The following is a 17964-nucleotide window of genomic DNA, read 5'->3' as shown; positions in this document are numbered from 1 at the left end:
AAACCCTAACTAATATAGACAGCAAGCATGACTTTGTTTCATTGTCCACAGAACTCTCATTATTCAAAAATATTCAGGTTGTTTAAAATAAAAGAACCAGCCCCTGTTTACTTTGTTCCTCCAAAATATAGCTAAAATCTGCCACTTTACTGTTTTTGAACCAGTGTCTCATATCCTTTCTTGAATCAGCTAAACTTACCCAAAACCCCTACTTTGGCAATCTATTAATGAGTTAAAACAGCCATCACAAACATCTTTTGGGACTTTGATGAGCTAATCTGATTTGTTTGCTTTCCAAAATTAAACTGTTTTCAGATCGTGTAAATCTTAGTTCAGTTCTCTTTTTATGATATATATACATATATATATATATATATATATGAATGAATGAAATGGTATTAAACACTATGTGGAATGATTAGGATTCTAGAAAATATAAAATACAAGCAAAGTTTGAAAGTAAAGGGAATGAGGACAAGTGTACACTTATCCTGGTTTCCATCACAGCATAGTCAGAACACTGGCATCCAAGAACAAGAGCCCTATTCCTAGCTCCTGGTTCCCTTCTCCCTGCCCTTGGACCATCAGCAGAGAGAGCTTTACTTTACAAAGAGATGAGGTAAACATCTGCACAGATAGGAGCGAAGCTCGGTGCCCTGGGTTTGAGCCCCAACACCAAAGACGGAGAGGGCAGAAATAAATACAAACTTCTCATAGAGAAGAAACTTACATCCATTCAAGTTAGTCTTTACTGCAAAACACAGCCTAGAATATGTGTGTGTGCTACCAATCGAATCAAATAAGTGTTGGCCGACTGGTGAAGCCTCCTCTTCCGACTGAGCAGCTCTCCACATTGTCTGTGACTGAGGTGTTGCCATGTTGTGGAGCCACATGCCAACAGACACATTTTTATTTTGTACCCCTTAGCATTTTCAAGATTTCTTACAATAAACTGAAGAGAAACCAGAGCCATGCCTTGTAATTCATTTACAAAGACTGCCTCAGGAATGCTGAATCCTGGAGAGCACAGCAGATCACAGCTGAGGGATCCAAAAGGCCTCCAACATAACAGGACAAGTGCCTTTAGGCGCACACAGATCAGCGGCACGCTCTGCCGGTACAGCTCGTCAGTTCCCACTCAGAGTAGCTGTCAATACCCTACACTGACCCACGGCATTCGTCTACTTTTACAGCAACTGCATGAATTAATCTTTTATCTAAAACATCTACTCCAATACAAAAATCTGAAGCCGGAAATGCTCCAGAGTTTCAAAGTTAAATGTGGTGACATGACTCCACAATCAAGACCAGGATAACAGAGCCCCTGCATGAAGTGCTGGTATGTCCACTTGTCTCAAATGTACCTGAGATATGTCAATTCTGTACTTAGAGGTGGGTCCCTCCTGAAGAACTAAGTGTATGCGGATATTTAAAATCCAAAACACTCTGATACTCGACATCGCAAACACGGAATGCTCAACCTATACAGCTGTCTGTCTCCATCCCTAGTGTACGCTGCCTGTCTCACAGCCACCTTGTCTCTCTCCACCAGGATCCCACCTTGCCAACAGAAACAGATGTGTCTCCTGCTTGAGATGTATTTGAGAAACCAGACGGATCCTTAGTGCCCTTTGGAACCAGGCAGCAAGTCTACTAGAACTGCCTGTGGCTACAAGTCAGTAGAAAGAAATGAAAAACAAGTTTTGGACAGCCTAAGTATGAACATGGGGGGAAAATCCAAATTCTGCTGTGCCTAGAAGCCAGGTTTAGGTATAAACATGTCACAGTGGAAAAGCTAAGAAAATACAATTGAAGGACATTTTTTTCTCCATGTGGAAACGTTTAATGAGAGAAGAAGAGTGGAAGAAGAAAGAAAAGGCTGGCCATGAGCACGTGGAGGAAAGTGTGGGGAGGGGGGTTGGGGGAGGAAAGAGGGGAAGAGCCTTTTTTTTTTTTTTTAATTGAAGAACATTTAACAGCCACACTCTAGCACAGCTTGCAGAAAGCCTTTTGCTACCACACCTATGAACTCAGGACCCTGCCTGAAATTCTCAAGAGTTTCCAACTCTGAAGATTTTAAACCAAGAAAGAAAATAATCTATAGACTTGTCCCCTAGTTTGTAACATATACAAGTAGAACCAACTGAACGAACAGCTATTGTTTGTTACAGCAATTTGGACAGAGGTATCTATTCCAAGAGATAACTATCATCTATCTTTTCAGTCCCAAGACTCCATTCTAGAACATTCCATACATGGAATGTAGATCTGTCTGCTACAGAAACACGACAGTGAAAACAAAGAGGGAGCCAGAATCTTGTTCACCACATAAACATGCTAACATGGAAAGCAGCCTAGTAGTAAGGTCCCACATGTACTGGGTCCCACATGTGCTGGGTACCTCATCGCCAGCTCGGAGTGTGCTCCTCTTCATCTCTGCAACTAATTTTCCCAAGAAATATTTTGACAGGAAAAAGAAATATATCCCAAATTCTTTCCTGAATGTAATCAAAGCTAATACACGGCTTCACACAGTCTGAATACTAGGAGTGTGCTCTCTGTTAACAGGCACCACCATGGTACTGAGAGCTGGGCGTCTGTGTCAGAGGAAGAGGCGAGGAGCAGATGCCACAGATAACCAGCAGTATGAAGAAAGATGCAGTCTGCAATTACGTGACACAGTCTTCTTGCTCTAGTTCTCCAACATATGCAAGGCATCATGAGCCATGTATCTAACAGAGAGCTGTGGGTGCATGGAAGAACCACTTCAAACACAAAGTTGTTTTCAGTTACAATTAGACTGCATTTAGAGAATGCCTGAGAAGTAGCCAGGAGTAGACCAACACTAACACTCTTACCTTTAAGGTTTTATAGTAAATGGCTCTGTTGATTTCCAGTGGAAATAAATTCTGCTCTTCTCCTGAGCAAGCCCAGTTCACATAGCGTAGCCAGTTGCCCTTCTCCGGATCGGTGGCATCAATGCACATCCACCCCAAATTTGGGTAGTAGACCTAGGGATGGAGAAGAACAAGCTTGTATTAGGATAGGAATGCCTAAAAACAGCTGCATCTCAACTTTCCTTCAGCTCTTTTCACTATACACAAGCACTCTAAAAGCACTTCAAAGAAGCAATATAGAAAAATGCAAACAGAAAACAGAAGCTGTAAACTCTTAGACTTTCTTTAGGCTTGGTTCCCCATCCCATCTCCTGCCACCATAGGAGGACCTGAAGGTCATATACTTGATCTACGAATGTTCCCTGTGCATGGAAATAGGTAACAGCTACATTCTCTCAAGTGTCACTCAGCAATGCCTTCTAAGAGATTCTGTCGGTCCAATCCAGGTCTATACCACTGAAAGTACACAGGTCAGCGGTCTCTTTCCCGCATGATTTACAGGAACTTCAGAAAATGAATACATGTTGAGAATCAGCCATGTGGGTGACAAGCTATTACTGTTTTGTAAACCTCACTGACCCTTAACACCTATACCATGCAGCATATGTGTCAGAACTAAGGTTCAGCAAACAGGTGTGCAAAGTTCTGGGATGCTGCAGAAAGGAAAAAAAACAAAAAACAAAAAACAAAACAAAACAAAACAAAAAAACCACACAGAAAACCTAGCACACAGGCTCTACTCTAGGAAGAAGCTTCTCTGATCATCTGTGCTTGCTCAACTCCCTCTCTGAGATGCTCTGCAAGAAGTCTGAAGTTAATATACCAGTTAATCCCCAAAACCGGACTGCAAAACACCTAAGTAAATTGCACACACACACACACACACACACACACACACACACACACAAACACACCCCTTGAGTCCTTCCGTTTACTCGTTTCCTCACCCACCACATTCATCACCTTTCATTAGGTAACTTTCCCTTAGAACAAAGGTCCTGCTCTCAGCCAATGGCTGAGATGCTGACTTCCTGAGCAAGTCTGGGCTGCTGAGGCTTCTTCCCTCAGCTCTTACAGGAGTAGATAGACAGACAGACAGACAGACAAGGAGAGAGAGAGAGGAAGAGAGAGAGAGACAGAGAGACAGAGAGACTGAGACCGAGACTATCTATCTATCTATCTGTCTGTCTCTCCAGAACAAAGACGCCCTGAAATGGTATGTCTGAGGCAGTTGAACTGTGATGCTAAACACAGTACACAGCAATAGCAGTTGCTTTCCAGTGTTTAAGACTTATGATTGAGCACATTTGCTGGCAGAGTCCAATGTGGAAAGAGGAGTGAATGAGGGACACTGCAATCAATCCTCTGGTTGGTCCACTGACTCACACAGGTATTATTATCTCTCTGCCCCTGCCTCAGAGATAGTCTTTTTCTTCCTTTATTTTATTTTTAATGTATACTGGTAGACATCTGGGTCTCACTGGATCCCCACCCACACACTGGCAGCATTGACAGGTATCAGTGGGACTGCAGAGGGCAGCAGGAGCCAGGAAGACCCACGGAGTAGAAGGCAAACGTGGCAAGTTGACTATCCAACTGCTTTAACAACCACTAGGGCTCTGCTGGAACTTCCTGGTTCTTAAGTCAAAACAAATCTTTGCAAAAATAACAATGTTCCGGTTGAGTAAATTCTTTACCTATGCATACCTCATTGTATTTCGATGGAAAATGAGGCATCTTCTAAGGCACAGTGATGTGTATAAAGAACAAAGTTCCATAGAAAAAGATGAGTATGCTAGAGGGGATTGAGGAGGGGTGTATGTGTATTTGGGGGTTGTTTCCTTTTCTGTTTTGTTTTCTGAGAGAGGATCTCGCTCTGTAGTGTACCCATCCATACACACACAAAATCACACAAAGACAATACTAAGTAGAACCACTACTTGACAAAAATGAACTATCTATTTTTAGCTTAAATGTAAGACTATAGAAAATATATGAAGAAAAATAATCTAAAAGTAAATAATAGTTTTCTCTGAGGAAATGAAATAATTCAGTAACTTTTCTTTTGTTTATCTTACTTTGTGCCTTTCCTCCACTGGAATACCATTCCACTGAGGTGGGGGTGGCGAAACAGGCAGAAGTGTCCTGAAGGCCTACATCTACCCTAAGTCTACCCTTGGTCTGCTGGATGCTCAGGGAGACCAAAACTTTGCTGTACTTTAAAACCACCACCACCACCACCACCACAACAACAACAACAATAACAACAACAAACAGTGGGCTTGGTGGTACACACCTTTAATACCAGCACTTAGCATTTCAGAGGTGGAGACAGGCAGATCTCCATGAACAGAAGGCCAACCTGGGCTATATAATGAGTTCCAGGTTAGCCAGAGCTACATAGGCCATGTCTTTAAAAAGTAATATTAAAAAGTTAAGATTTAAATTAAAAATTAAAGTGTCCCCTTCCGGTGTTCATCTGCACCCCAGAGTTAACCCTGTGGCACAGCTTTTGGTACCCAAATCACACATGGAGAGCGATGGTCTCCCAAGAGTGATAGTGATGTCACTCCTAAGTTCGCAGGCTCAAAGGCTCACAGGAGGGACAAGTGGCAGTCAGAGACAGCAAAACCAACTGACACAACTTAACCAGATGGCAAGAGGCAGCGCAAGAACCTAAGCAACAGAATCCAAAACTACCTGGCACCATTAGAACCCAGTTCTCCCACTACAGCAAGTCCTGAATACCCCGACACACTGGAAAAGCAAGATTCTAATGTAAAATCATATCTCATAATGATGAGATATAGAGGGCATTAAGAAGGACATAAATAACCTTAAAGAAGTACAGGACAACACAGGTAAGCAGGTAGAAGCCCTTAAAGAGCAAACACAAAAATCCCTTAAAGAATTACGAAAAAAACACAACCAAACAAGTGAAGGAATTGAACAAAACAATTCAGGATATAAAAATGGAAACAGATAAAGAAATCACAAAGGGAGACAACCCTGGAGATAGAAAACCTAGGAAAGAGATCAGGAGTCATAGATGGAAGCATCAACAACAGAATACAAGAGATGGAAGAGAGAATCTCAGGGGCAGAAAACAGTGACACAACAGTCAAAGAGAATGCAAAATGCAAAACGCTACTAACCCAAAACATCCAGGAAATCCAGGACACAACGAGAAGATCAAACCTAAGGATAATAGGTATAGAGGAGAGTGAAGACTCCCAACTCAAAGGGCCAGTAAATATGTTCAACAAAATTATAGAAGAAAACTTCCCTAACCTAAAGAAAGAGATGCCCATCAACATACAAGAAGCCTACAGAATACCAGTGTAGACCAGAAAAGAAATTCCTACCATCACATAATAATTAAAACACCAAATGCATAAAACAAAGAAAGAATATTAAAGTAGTAAGGGAAAAAGGTCAAGTAACATATAAAGGCAGACCTATCAGAATTACACCAGACTTCTCAACAGAGACTCTAAAAGCCAGAAGATCCTGGGCAGATGTCATGCAGACCCTAAGAGAACACAAATGCCAGCCCAGGCTACTATATCCAGCAAAACTCTAAATTAACATAAATGAAGAAACAAGATATTTTTCTTCATTTCTTCATTTCTTCATTCCAAGATATTCCATAACAAAAGCAAATTTATACAATATCTTTCTACAAATCCAGCTCTACAAAGGACAACAGATGGAAAACCCCAACACAAGGAGGAAAACTGCACCCTACAAAGAGCAAGAAAGTGATCTTCTTTCAACAAGCCCAAAAAGAGGATACCCACACAAATATAGTTCCACGTCAAACAACAAAAATAACAGGAAACAACAATCACTTTTCCTTAATATCTCTTAATATCAACAGACTCAATCCCCCAATAAAAGGACATAAGCTAACAGACTGGATACATAAACAGTACTCAGCATTTTGCTGCATACAGGAAACACACCTCAGTGACAAAGACAGACACTACCTGAGAGGAGAAGGCTGGAAAACAATTTTCCAAACAAATGGTCCCAAGAAACAAGCTGGAATAGCCATTCTAATTTCAAATAAAATCAACTTTCAACCCAAAGTTATCAAAAAAGATAAGGAATGATACCTCATACTCATCAAAGAAAAAATCTACCAACATGAACTCTCAATTCTGAACATCTATGCTCAAATTGCCAGGTCTCCCACATTCATAAAAGAAACTTTACTAAAGCTTGAAGCACATATTGCACCATGCACAATAATTGTGGGAGTCTTCAACACCTCACTCTCATCACTGGACAGGTCATTGAAACATAAACTAAACAAAGACACGGTGAAACTAACAGAAAAGTTATGAACCAAACAGATTTAACAGATATCTATAGAACATGTCATCCTGAAACAAAAGAATGTACCTTCTTCTCAGCATCTCATGGTACCTTCTCCAAAACTAAGCATGTAATTGGTCACAAAACAGGCCTCAACAGATATAAGAAGACTGAAATAATGTCTTGCATCCTATCAGATCACCATGGACTAAGGCTGGTCTTCAATAACAATAAAAATGACAGAAAGCCAATATATACACTGAAGCTGAACAATGCTCTACTAATAAAGAAATTAAAGACTTTTTAGAATTTACTGAAAATGAAGGCACAACATACCCAAACTTACGGGACACAATGAAAGCAGTGCTAAGAGATAAACTCCTAGCTCTGAGTGCCTCCAAAAAGGAAACTGGAGAGAGGATACACTAGCTGCTTGACAGCACACTGAATGCACTAGAACAAAAAGAAGCAAATACCCTCAAAAGGAGTAGATGGCAGGAAATAATCAAACTTAGGACCGAAATCAACCTAGTAGAAAATAAAAGAACTATACAAAGAATAAACAAAACCAGGAGCTGGTTCCTTGAGAAAGTAACAAGACAGATAAACCCTTAGCAAGACTAACCAGGGGGTACAGAGAGAGTATCCAAATTAAGAAAATCAGAAATGAAGAGGGAGGGAGACATAACAACAGAATCTGAGGAAATTAAAAAATCACCAGATCTTTTTATTTTTTTTTATTTTTTTTTTCGGAGCTGGGGATCGAACCCAGAGCCTTGCACTTGCTAGGCAAGTGCTCTACCGCTGAGCTAAATCCCCAGCCCAAATCATCAGATCTTACTATAAAAGCCTATAGTCAACAAAACTGGAAAATATGGAGGAAATGGACAATTTTCTAAACAGATAACAAGTATCAAAGTTAAATCAGGATCAAATAAACTATCTAAGCAGTCCCATAATTCCCAAAGAAATAGAAGCAGTTATTAAAAGTCTCCCAACCAAAATAAGCCCGGGAACAGATGCCTTTCTTGCAGAATTCTACCAGACCTTCATAGAAGACCAATTACCAATACTGTCCAAACTATTCCACAAAATAGAAACAGAAGGAACACTACCCAATTCCTTCTATGAAGCCACAATTACACTTATACCTAAACCACACAAAGAGCCAACAAAGAAAGAGAACTTCAGACCAACTTCCCTTATGAATATCTATGCAAATATACTCAATAAAATTCTGGCAAACCGAATCCAAGAACACATCAAAACAATCATCCACCATGATCAAGTAGGCTTCATTCCAGGCAAGCAGGGATGGTTTAATATACAAAAATCCATCAATGTAATCCACTATGTAAGCAAACTCGAAGAAAAAAAAGCACATGACTATCTCATTAAATCCCAAGAAAGCATTTGACAAAATTCAACACCCCTTCATGGTAAAAGTCTTGGAAAGATCAGGAATTCAAGGCCCATACCTAAACATAGTAAAAGAAATACACAGCAAACCAGTAGCCAACATCAAACTAAATGGAGAGAAACTTGAAGCAATCCCATTAAAATCGGGGACTAGACAAGGCTGCCCACTCTCTCCCTACTTATTCAATACAGTTCTCGAAGTCCTAGCCAGAGCAATGAGACAACAAAAGGAGATCAAAGGGATACAAAATGGAAAGGAAGAAGTCAAAATATCACTATTTGCAGATGATATGATAATATTCTTAAGTGATCCCAAAAATTCCATCAGAGAACTCCTAAGCCTGATAAACAACGTCAGCAAAGTGGCTGGGTATAAAATTAACTCAAACAAAGCAGTAGCCTTCCTCTACACAAAGGATAAAAGGGCTTAAAAAGAAGTTAGAGAAACGACAACCTTCATAATAGTCCCAAAATAATAAAAAATACCTCGGTGTGACTCTAACCAAGCAAGTGAAAGACCTGTATGACAAGAACTTCAAGTCTCTGAAGAAAGAAATCAAAGATCTCAGAAGATGGAAAGACCTCCCATGCTCTTGTATTGGCAGGATTAACAGTAAAAACGGCCATTTTACCAAAATCAATCTACAGATTCAATGCAATCCCCATCAAAATTCCAACTCAGTTCCTCATAGAGCTAGAAAGAATAACTTGCAAATTCATTAGGAATAACAAAAAACCCAGGACAGCAAAAACTATTCTCAACAACAACAACAACAATTTCTGGGGGGTGGAAATCACCATCCCTGACCTCAAGGAGTATTACAGAGCAACAGAGCAATAGTGATAAAAACTGCATGGTATTGGTACAAAGACAGACAAGTAGATCAATGGAATTGAATTAAAGACCAAAAAATGAACCCATACACCTATGCTAACTTAATCTTTGAAAAAGAAGCTAAAACCATCCAGTGGAAAAAAGACAGCATTTTTAAAAAATGATGCTGGTTCAACTGGAGGTCAGCAAGTAGAAGAATGCAAACTGACCTATTCTTTTTATTATTATTATCGGATATATTTTATTTACATTTCAAATGTTATCCCCTTTCCCTGTTCATAAACCCCCTATCCCATCCTGCTTCTTCTATGAGGGTGTTCCCCAGCCAACCACCCACTCCTTCCCGCCTCCCTCCCCTGACATTCTCCTACATTGGGGAATCCAGCCTTGGCAGGACCAAGGACTTCTCCTCCCATTGGTGCCCAACAAAGCCATCCTCTGCTACATGTGCAGCTGGAGCCATGGGTCTGTCCATGTGTGCTTTTTGGATGGTGGTTTAGTTCCCAGGAGCTCTGGTTGGTTGGTATTGTTGTTATTATGGGGTTACAAACCCCTTCAGCTCCTTCAATACTTTCTCTAACTGGGGACCCCATTCTCAGTTCAATGGTTGACTTCGAGCATTCACCTCTGTATTTGTCAAGCTCTGGAAGAGCCTCTCAGGAGACAACTATATCAGGCTCCTGTCAGCAAGCACTTCTTGGCATCAGCAATATTGCCTGGGTTTGGTGGCTTTATGTATATGGGCTGAATCCCCAGGTGGGGCAGGCCTGAATGGTCATCCTTCAGCCTCTGCTCCAAACTTTGTTTCCATATCTCGTCCTATGAATATTTTTGCTCCCCCTTTTAAGGAGGGCTGAAGAATCATCCACACTTTGGTTGTCCTTCTTGAGCTTCATGTGGTCTGTGGATTGTATTGGGTATTCCAAGCTTTTGGGCTATTATCCACTTATTAGTGAGTACATAACATATGTGTTTTTCTGTGGCTAGGCTACCTCACTTAGGATGATATTTTTTAGTTCCATCCATTTGCTTATGAATTTCATGAAGTCATTGTTTTTTAACAGCTGAGTAATATTCCATTGTGTAAATGTGCATTTTCTGTATCCATTCCTTTGTTGAAGGGCATCTGGGTTCTTTCCAGCTTCTGACTATAATGAATAAGGCTGCTATGAACATAGTGGAGCATGTGTCCTTGTTATATGTTGGAGCATCATTTGGGTATATGCCCAGGAGAGGTATAGCTGGGTCCTCAGGTAGTGCAATGTCCAATTTTCTGAGGAACCTCCAGACTGATTTCCAGAGTGGTTGTACCAACTTGCAATCCCACCAACAACAGAGGAGTGTTCCTCTTTTTCCACATCCTCGCCAGCATCTGTTGTCACCTAAGCTCAAGTCCAAGTGGATCAAGGACCTCCACATAAAACCAGATACACTGAAACTAACAGAAGAGAAAGTGGGGAAGAACCTTGAACACATGAGCACTGAAGAAAATTTCCTGAACAAAATACCAGTGGCTTATGCTCTAAGAACAAGAATCGACAAATGAGATCTCATAAAACTGCAAAGCTTCTATAAGGCAAAGGACACTGTCATTAGGACAAAATGGCAACTAACAGATTGGGAAAAGATCTTTACCAATCCTACAACTGATAGCGGGCTAATATCCAAAATATACAAAGAACTTAAGAAGCTAGACTCCAGAGAGTCAAATAACCCTATCAAAATATGGGGGATAGAGCTAAATGAAGATTTCTCAACTGAGGAATATAGAATGGCTGAGAAGCACCTAAAGAAATGTTCAACAACCTTAGTCATCAGGGAAATGCAAATCAAAACAACCCTGAGATTCTACCTCACACCAGTCAGAATGGCTAACATCAAAAACTCATGTGAAAACAGATGTTGGCAAGGATGTGGAGAAAGAGGAACACTCCTCCGTTTTTGGTGGGATTGCAAACTGGTACAACCACTCTGGAAATCAGTCTGGAGGTTCCTCAGAAAATTGGACATTGCACTACCTGAGGACCCAGCTATACCTCTCTTGGGCATATACCCAAAAGATGCTCCAACATATAACATAGACACATGCTCCACTATGTTCATAGCAGCCTTATTTATAATAGCCAGAAGCTGGAAAGAACCCAGATGTCCTTCAACAAAGGAATGGATACAGAAAATGTATATTTACACAATGGAGTATTACTCAGCTATTAAAAACAATGACTTCATGAAATTCATAAGCAAATGAATGGAACTAAAAAAAATATCCTGAGTGAGGTAACCCAATCACAAAAGAACATACATGCTATGTACTCACTGATAAGTGGATAATAGCCCAAAAGCTCAGAATACCCAAGATACAATTCACAGACCACAGGAAGCTCAAGAAGAAGGAAGTGTGGAGGCTTCAGTCTCTCTTAGAAGGGGGAACAAAATATTCAATGGAAGAAATACAGAGACAAAGTGTGGAGCAGAGACTGAAGGAAAGGCCAGCCAGAGACTGCCTCACCTGGGGGATCCATCCCATATATAGACACCAAACCGAGACACAATTGTGGATGCCAAGAAGTGCATGCTGACAGGAGCCTGATATAGCTGTCTCCTGAGAGGCTCTTCCAGAGCCTGACAAATACAGAGGCAGATGCTCGCAGCCAACCATTAGACTGAACACAGGGTTCCCAATGGAGAGATTAGGAAAAAAAAAAAAAAAAAAAAAACTTTAGGAACTGAAGGGGTTTGCAACCCATAGGAAGAACAACAATATCAACAAACCAGACCCCCAGAGTTCCCAGAGACTAAACCATTATCCCAAGAGTATGCATGGACAGACCCATGGCTCCAGCTGCATATGTAACAGAGGATGGCCTTGTCAGGCAGCAATGAGAGGAGAGGCCCTTGTTCCTGGGAAGACTCGATGCCCCAGTGTAGGGGAATGTCAGGACGGGGTGGAGGAAGTGGATAGGGGAGCACCCTCATAGAAGCAGGGGAAGGGAAGATGGGATAGGGGATAACCAGAGGGGAAACCAGGAAAGGGGATAACATTTGAAATGTAAACAAATAAAATATCCAATAAAAAAATAAAGTATGTAGTGTTCTTCCTTGTATTGAGCTTCAGCTTGTTAATGAGGAACTGGCATGAGAATGTGATTGGTACCAGTCTACAACATAACCTATAAATATTACGGTTTTGATATTGAAATTCTAAAAATATATTTGTATGTGTTTCCGTCTACGGGGAAGGTGTGGATATGCCCGTGAATGCTGGCGCCCAAAGAAGGCAGGTGTCAGATGCCCTGGAGCTGGAGTTACTGGAATGGACTCTCAGTTCTCGCAACGTCAATATGAGCTCTTAACCACGAACCATCTCTCCAGTCCCTGTGAAATGCTACCGAGGAGTAATGGACCTTCAAGATGTGGTCTGGTGGAAGGAAGGTCCTTAGGTACCACACTCTCAGAAGGGGCTGTAGGACCCTGACTGTCCCTCTGTTTCTGCTCCAGGCTGAGAAAACTTTGTCTCCTACATGTGCTCCTACCAGGATTCGCCATGTTACCAGAGGCCCATGCTGCAGAACTGCCCAATTGTGGATGGTCGCTCATAAACCTGTGAGCCAAAACAAAACTTTCTAACTTCAGATAACCCATCTTTGGCATCCTGTCATAGTGATGACACACAGGACCCACATTACAAAATACTTAGGAAGAATACTGACGGCAACCCAGAGGCTTGGTCTGGTTTTGCCTCCAGGTATAGCAGCGTGAAGTCCTCGAGGAGCCACTAGGAATCCGGACTTATCATCTGCCTGAGTCTCGCACTCCAGACCAACAACCTCTATGACATAAAGCCAGGATAGAAGCACATGTTTCTATGCCAAGATCAATGCTGGGAAACACACAGGAAAAGCCTAACGAAGAGACATTAAATGAGTGAATAAATAAACTCCCGATGGGGAAAATGTGCTATATTAAGATGCTAATCTTAGTAAAAGTTAAACTGTTTGAAAATTTATTTAATCCTTCTCTACTTCAATACCCTCAACAATTGTGAAACTCTTCAAATAGCAGGTACCTGGCTCTGCTGTCACTATGACAACCATTTCTACCGTTGAAGAACCAAGTTCTTCATACTGCTGTACCCTACTGGGTAAACCAGAAACACCACACCTTCACATTCACTCCTCCGGCTCCTTCCTCACACGGCCAAGACACAGCAAGCTTTCCATACAGTAATGCCAAGGTATTTGGGAGGACAGGAAATATGGCACAGGAGTTAAGACGCTCTTCCAGAGGACCCGGGTCAGTTCCTAGCACCCACACAGTGGCTCACGACTGTCTGCAACTCGAGTTCCAAGGAGATCTGACACCCTCTCATGGCTTCTGCAGGCACGGCATTCACGTGCTGCTCGGGCACACATATAAGCACAACACTGACATTTATTAAAAGTACTTTTTTGGCCTCACTAGCTATAAGAATGTTGCCACTGTTCGACTCCATAGACAACAGACAAATGGATGTGGCTGTGTACCAATAGAACTTTCCTCATTAGCTGACATTTGAATTTCACGGTATCTTCATGTGCCACACTGTTTAAAACCATGAAGATGCTTCTTAGTTTTGGAGCTTTAAAACACAGGGTGTAAGTTAGATCTAGACACAACTTTTCCTACAGTGTTCTACAGCTGGACAAGAGCAGTGAGCATGACTAACACTTTCTGAAACCAGGCTCTGCAGAAACTCCAGTGACATCCGATTATAAGGACACAGCAAACACTATCTATCGAGCTCACACACTAACAATTATTCACAGTTCTAAATAAGAAAAGGGTTTTGCTCCTTAAAAAACTGTATTAAGATCTTCTCACTATGCAGTGATCATTTCTGTATCAATTTCTATTGATAAGCAGTTCTACCTCTTCCCTCTGTCTTCTAGATGAAAATGTATCGCCAGGATGATCGAAATGCATTAGCAGCAGTAATCAGTCACATAAAAGAATAGATTTTTTAAAAGGTTATTAAAAAGGTAAGTAATACTAACTTTCAAAGGCCTAGAAAAAAATATACTCTTGTTAGTCTTATAATATTTCCAAGGGCTTTTGGGCAAAACTGACCAAAAATGTACAGAAGTTTACATAACTTTTGACTAAACATTTACATTTCTAGGAATGTTCCTCAAGGAAAATATCAGACAAGTCAGAATATTTCAAGTACAGCGAGTTTATTCTTGGAAGAACTGTACACACTCAGCTAAAGATTAAAGCCATTTATGTTCAACAGAAGGCAATCATGGATGGCAGCCTTATGAGCAGCCACCAAAAAAAAAAAAAAAAAAGGCAACCATAAAGTACCTGACCCCTGACACAGACAGTCCTGTGGCATTGGGTGTAAACAAGCATGATACACTCCTACGCACAGTGTGGGAACGGGTACTAGTGTTGAAGAGACAAGACAGGAGAGGCACCAGGCCAAGAAAAGGCAGCCTGGTCGACAGGGGATTCTCAGCGAAGCAATTCCTCCCAGCTTAGCAGAGGTAGAAGAATGTGCTTAGAGATCCTGGGTGCTAGGAGTTCAGGCGAGCTTTACCTTTGCGTGATCTTTCTATATACTCTCATATTATTACAGCTCATGGTAAGCACACAGTTTTCTTTTCTGTTTTCTAATTACACGTGTGCGCACGTGTGTGTGTGTGTGTGTGTGTGTGTGTGTGTGTGTGTAAAGTCAGAGAACAACTTGGGAGCGTCAGTTTTCTCCTTCCACCATGTGGGATCAGCAGTGGATTTCAGGTCATCAGGCTTGGGGGGCAGCACCTTCACCCGGTGAGGCCCACTGCTAGCACTGTTTAAATTTTTAAGGCTTATAACTGGGCCAGGGGCACACATCATGAATCCCTGCACTGAAGAAGGGATTATGTACTGCATACCTGAGATATTGATGGGTGGAAAACCTGTGGGTATGCAGGGTAAACTGGGTAGAAATGGCTTCCACATTCATGTACTGTGAGACACGGGGCATAATGGGGTGTTCAGGTTGTGGTGGTTCTGGCTCTGTGGATGGAAGAGTGAGTGCAGGTTTAAAAGGGTTTCAGGCTCCATCTTTCCTCTCCGGCTCTGCCTTGATCTGTAATGCTTTCCCCATGCTATAACAGATAACGAAGCCCTCATCAGATATACAGAGCTCTCTGTTCTTGGCCCTCTCAGCCTTCACGATAAGCTTCTGAACATTAAGCAGGCTGTGGTACTTTATCACAGCAGAACAAAATAAACTGAAACAGAAACATTCCCACTTTCCAATCAATTCTCCCCTGAACCTAACACTGTTCTAAAACTAAATCTAATTAAGAGCTAAAACAGTGGTGTGTACCTGTGTTATCAGCACCCAGGAGGCTAAGGCAGGAGGAGTTTGAATTTGAGGCTAACTTACAACCAAGGCTGTGTTTCAAAGCAATAAAAGCAAAATAAAATAATCTATTCTGAAAGGATTATTAAAATAAATCTTACTCAGAATTTTTTTAAAAGAAATCTGTTCACTAGCAACCACATGAGCCCAAAACTTGAAAGGCTTTTTATCAGCTCCAGGCATATAGTAGCCCGTGCTTGAAATTCCAGCACATGGGAGGTAGAAGTAAATGGATCCTAGTTCAAAGCCAACCTAGGCTGCAAAGCAAGACTCTGCCTTTAAATGGGAGGGGAGAACTTTTTATCAGGGATGGTTTCAAAATTCTGATATTGCTCAACATACCAGGATGGTCAAAAGAAGTGCTACAGACAATATGAAATGTCAGGTCCCCACAGCCCGGCTTAAAGCAGATCAAAGCATGCTCTCCTCTCTCTGGAGAACCTACTTTGTGAACTCACTCTGGGCATTCTTCATCTTTCTCTGGATTAAGAGGAATGTGAATGCTTTCAGTGAAACCTTGGAGGACTTAAGGAATCAGGCAGTCAAGGGCTCAAGAAAGGCAATTTGGCACTGTGTTCGGTGAGCACACAATGGTCTACTAGTTGGGGATGTAAGATTCCACTGCTGAGGTATTTTAAGCAGAACTTAAGGGGCTTTGATGGAAGAGCAATCACCAAGATGCGGTTCTGATGACAAACTCTATACTAGGAAGAGACTTTCTGATACAAGTCTGGGTAAAATCAATAAATAGGAACTATTTTACTTTTTCAATTTATTTTTAACAAATATGCCCATTATAATTAGTATTCTTGATACTTTGCCAGACCCATGTATATACACCTATGTCATCTATATCCTATTTCAACATTTTTTAAAAATAAAAAGCCCTTTCAGATATGAGAACTAAGTGAAAGAGATTCTGACTTTTCCTCCTCGTAAGGAATCGTCAGTCTGCACAAGAACAAGATGTAAACTTGAGCCTGACTGAACAGAAGCGATACTTTCACGATGAGTTACAAACTGAAGCCTATATATGTGAAGTTTTAAATTCTCAGCACTAGGATGTTGCGTGGAGAGGAAAATGAGTTGTTCTCAGCTGTAAATCACAGTTTTTAGCTGACTGCATGAATCTGAATGCAGAGGATAATGCTCATGGAACTTGAGAGGTGGTTTACACGGCATGTCCGATATAAAGTGTTACACTGCATGGAAGGTGCCGCTGCCTCCCCTTTACTAGTGATGGCGTCTGTTCTACTTGGCACTATACATACATCATAAATGAGCATGGGATTCCCCGACATTCCTCACAGGTCAAGCATGCCTGTTAGCTTTTGACGAACTTGTAAATTCTTGTTTCCCAAAGCCCCCAGAGTTCGCAGTCAGATACTATCGGAAAAAGCTGACTCATAAGAAACAAATTCAATGATGAAGCTGTCAGATCAAGCTATAGCCTTCACGGCCTTAAGAACGCCCCTCCCCTGATGCTCTGAGATTCTTGGGCGGTATGTGCCCACACATTTCACTGTCAGCTTTTATATGTCAGCAAGTATGCAACAGATATGACTCCTTCTCACTCAGAATGGTACTTGGAAAGGAGTCATTCCCTGAGGTGCTTCCCAGGGCACTGACTGACCTTCAGAATCCCATGCAAAACCCAAGAACACAAGTGCCCTAATGAAATGTTTTCAATTCCCCACTCTTTAAGTGGAAGGCTTCACAGTACATGTATTAAGTCAGGAAACTCATGCAGAAGCAGAATTTGGCCCAGGCAATCTAGAAGAACCTGCCCCACTGTTCCCAGGAGACATGTGGCTCTGACTACATCTGCCCTGGACCTGGAGAGCAAAGGCATCTCCCCCTTTACTGAAAGCTTCTATAAAAGGCTGCCACTTCCCTGCTTTTTCCTCCAGGGTTGTTGAGAATATATGAAGGAGAAGTGTGAAGTAAAATTAACGTTCAATGTTAATGTGTCGTGTGCTCTATATGTCTACCTCTGGATATTCCAGGGACATAGACGCTGCTTTCTGACATGCAGAGAGGAATCCAATACTGCTCTTTGCAGCCTTTGGAGTAATTTTATGGTGTATCTGTGTCACTCATAA

General features: G+C 41.5%; 1 protein-coding gene across 2 annotated transcripts in view; it reads right to left on the bottom strand.

Annotated features, from left to right (window-relative positions):
• The window catches only part of Prdm2 (PR/SET domain 2), a 105447-nt gene that overhangs the window by 53066 nt on the left and 34417 nt on the right, over positions 1-17964 (bottom strand). For both annotated transcript variants that reach the window (XM_032895066.1, XM_032895061.1), the window contains exon 5: positions 2859-3011. In XM_032895066.1, the coding sequence (XP_032750957.1) occupies positions 2859-3011 (153 nt within the window). The remainder of the gene's footprint in view (positions 1-2858; positions 3012-17964) is intronic.

The sequence above is a fragment of the Rattus rattus genome, chromosome 1 (genome assembly GCF_011064425.1).
Source record: "Rattus rattus isolate New Zealand chromosome 1, Rrattus_CSIRO_v1, whole genome shotgun sequence".
Lineage (NCBI taxonomy): Eukaryota > Metazoa > Chordata > Mammalia > Rodentia > Muridae > Rattus > Rattus rattus.
This window is presented reverse-complemented; position numbering and strand designations above follow the sequence as displayed.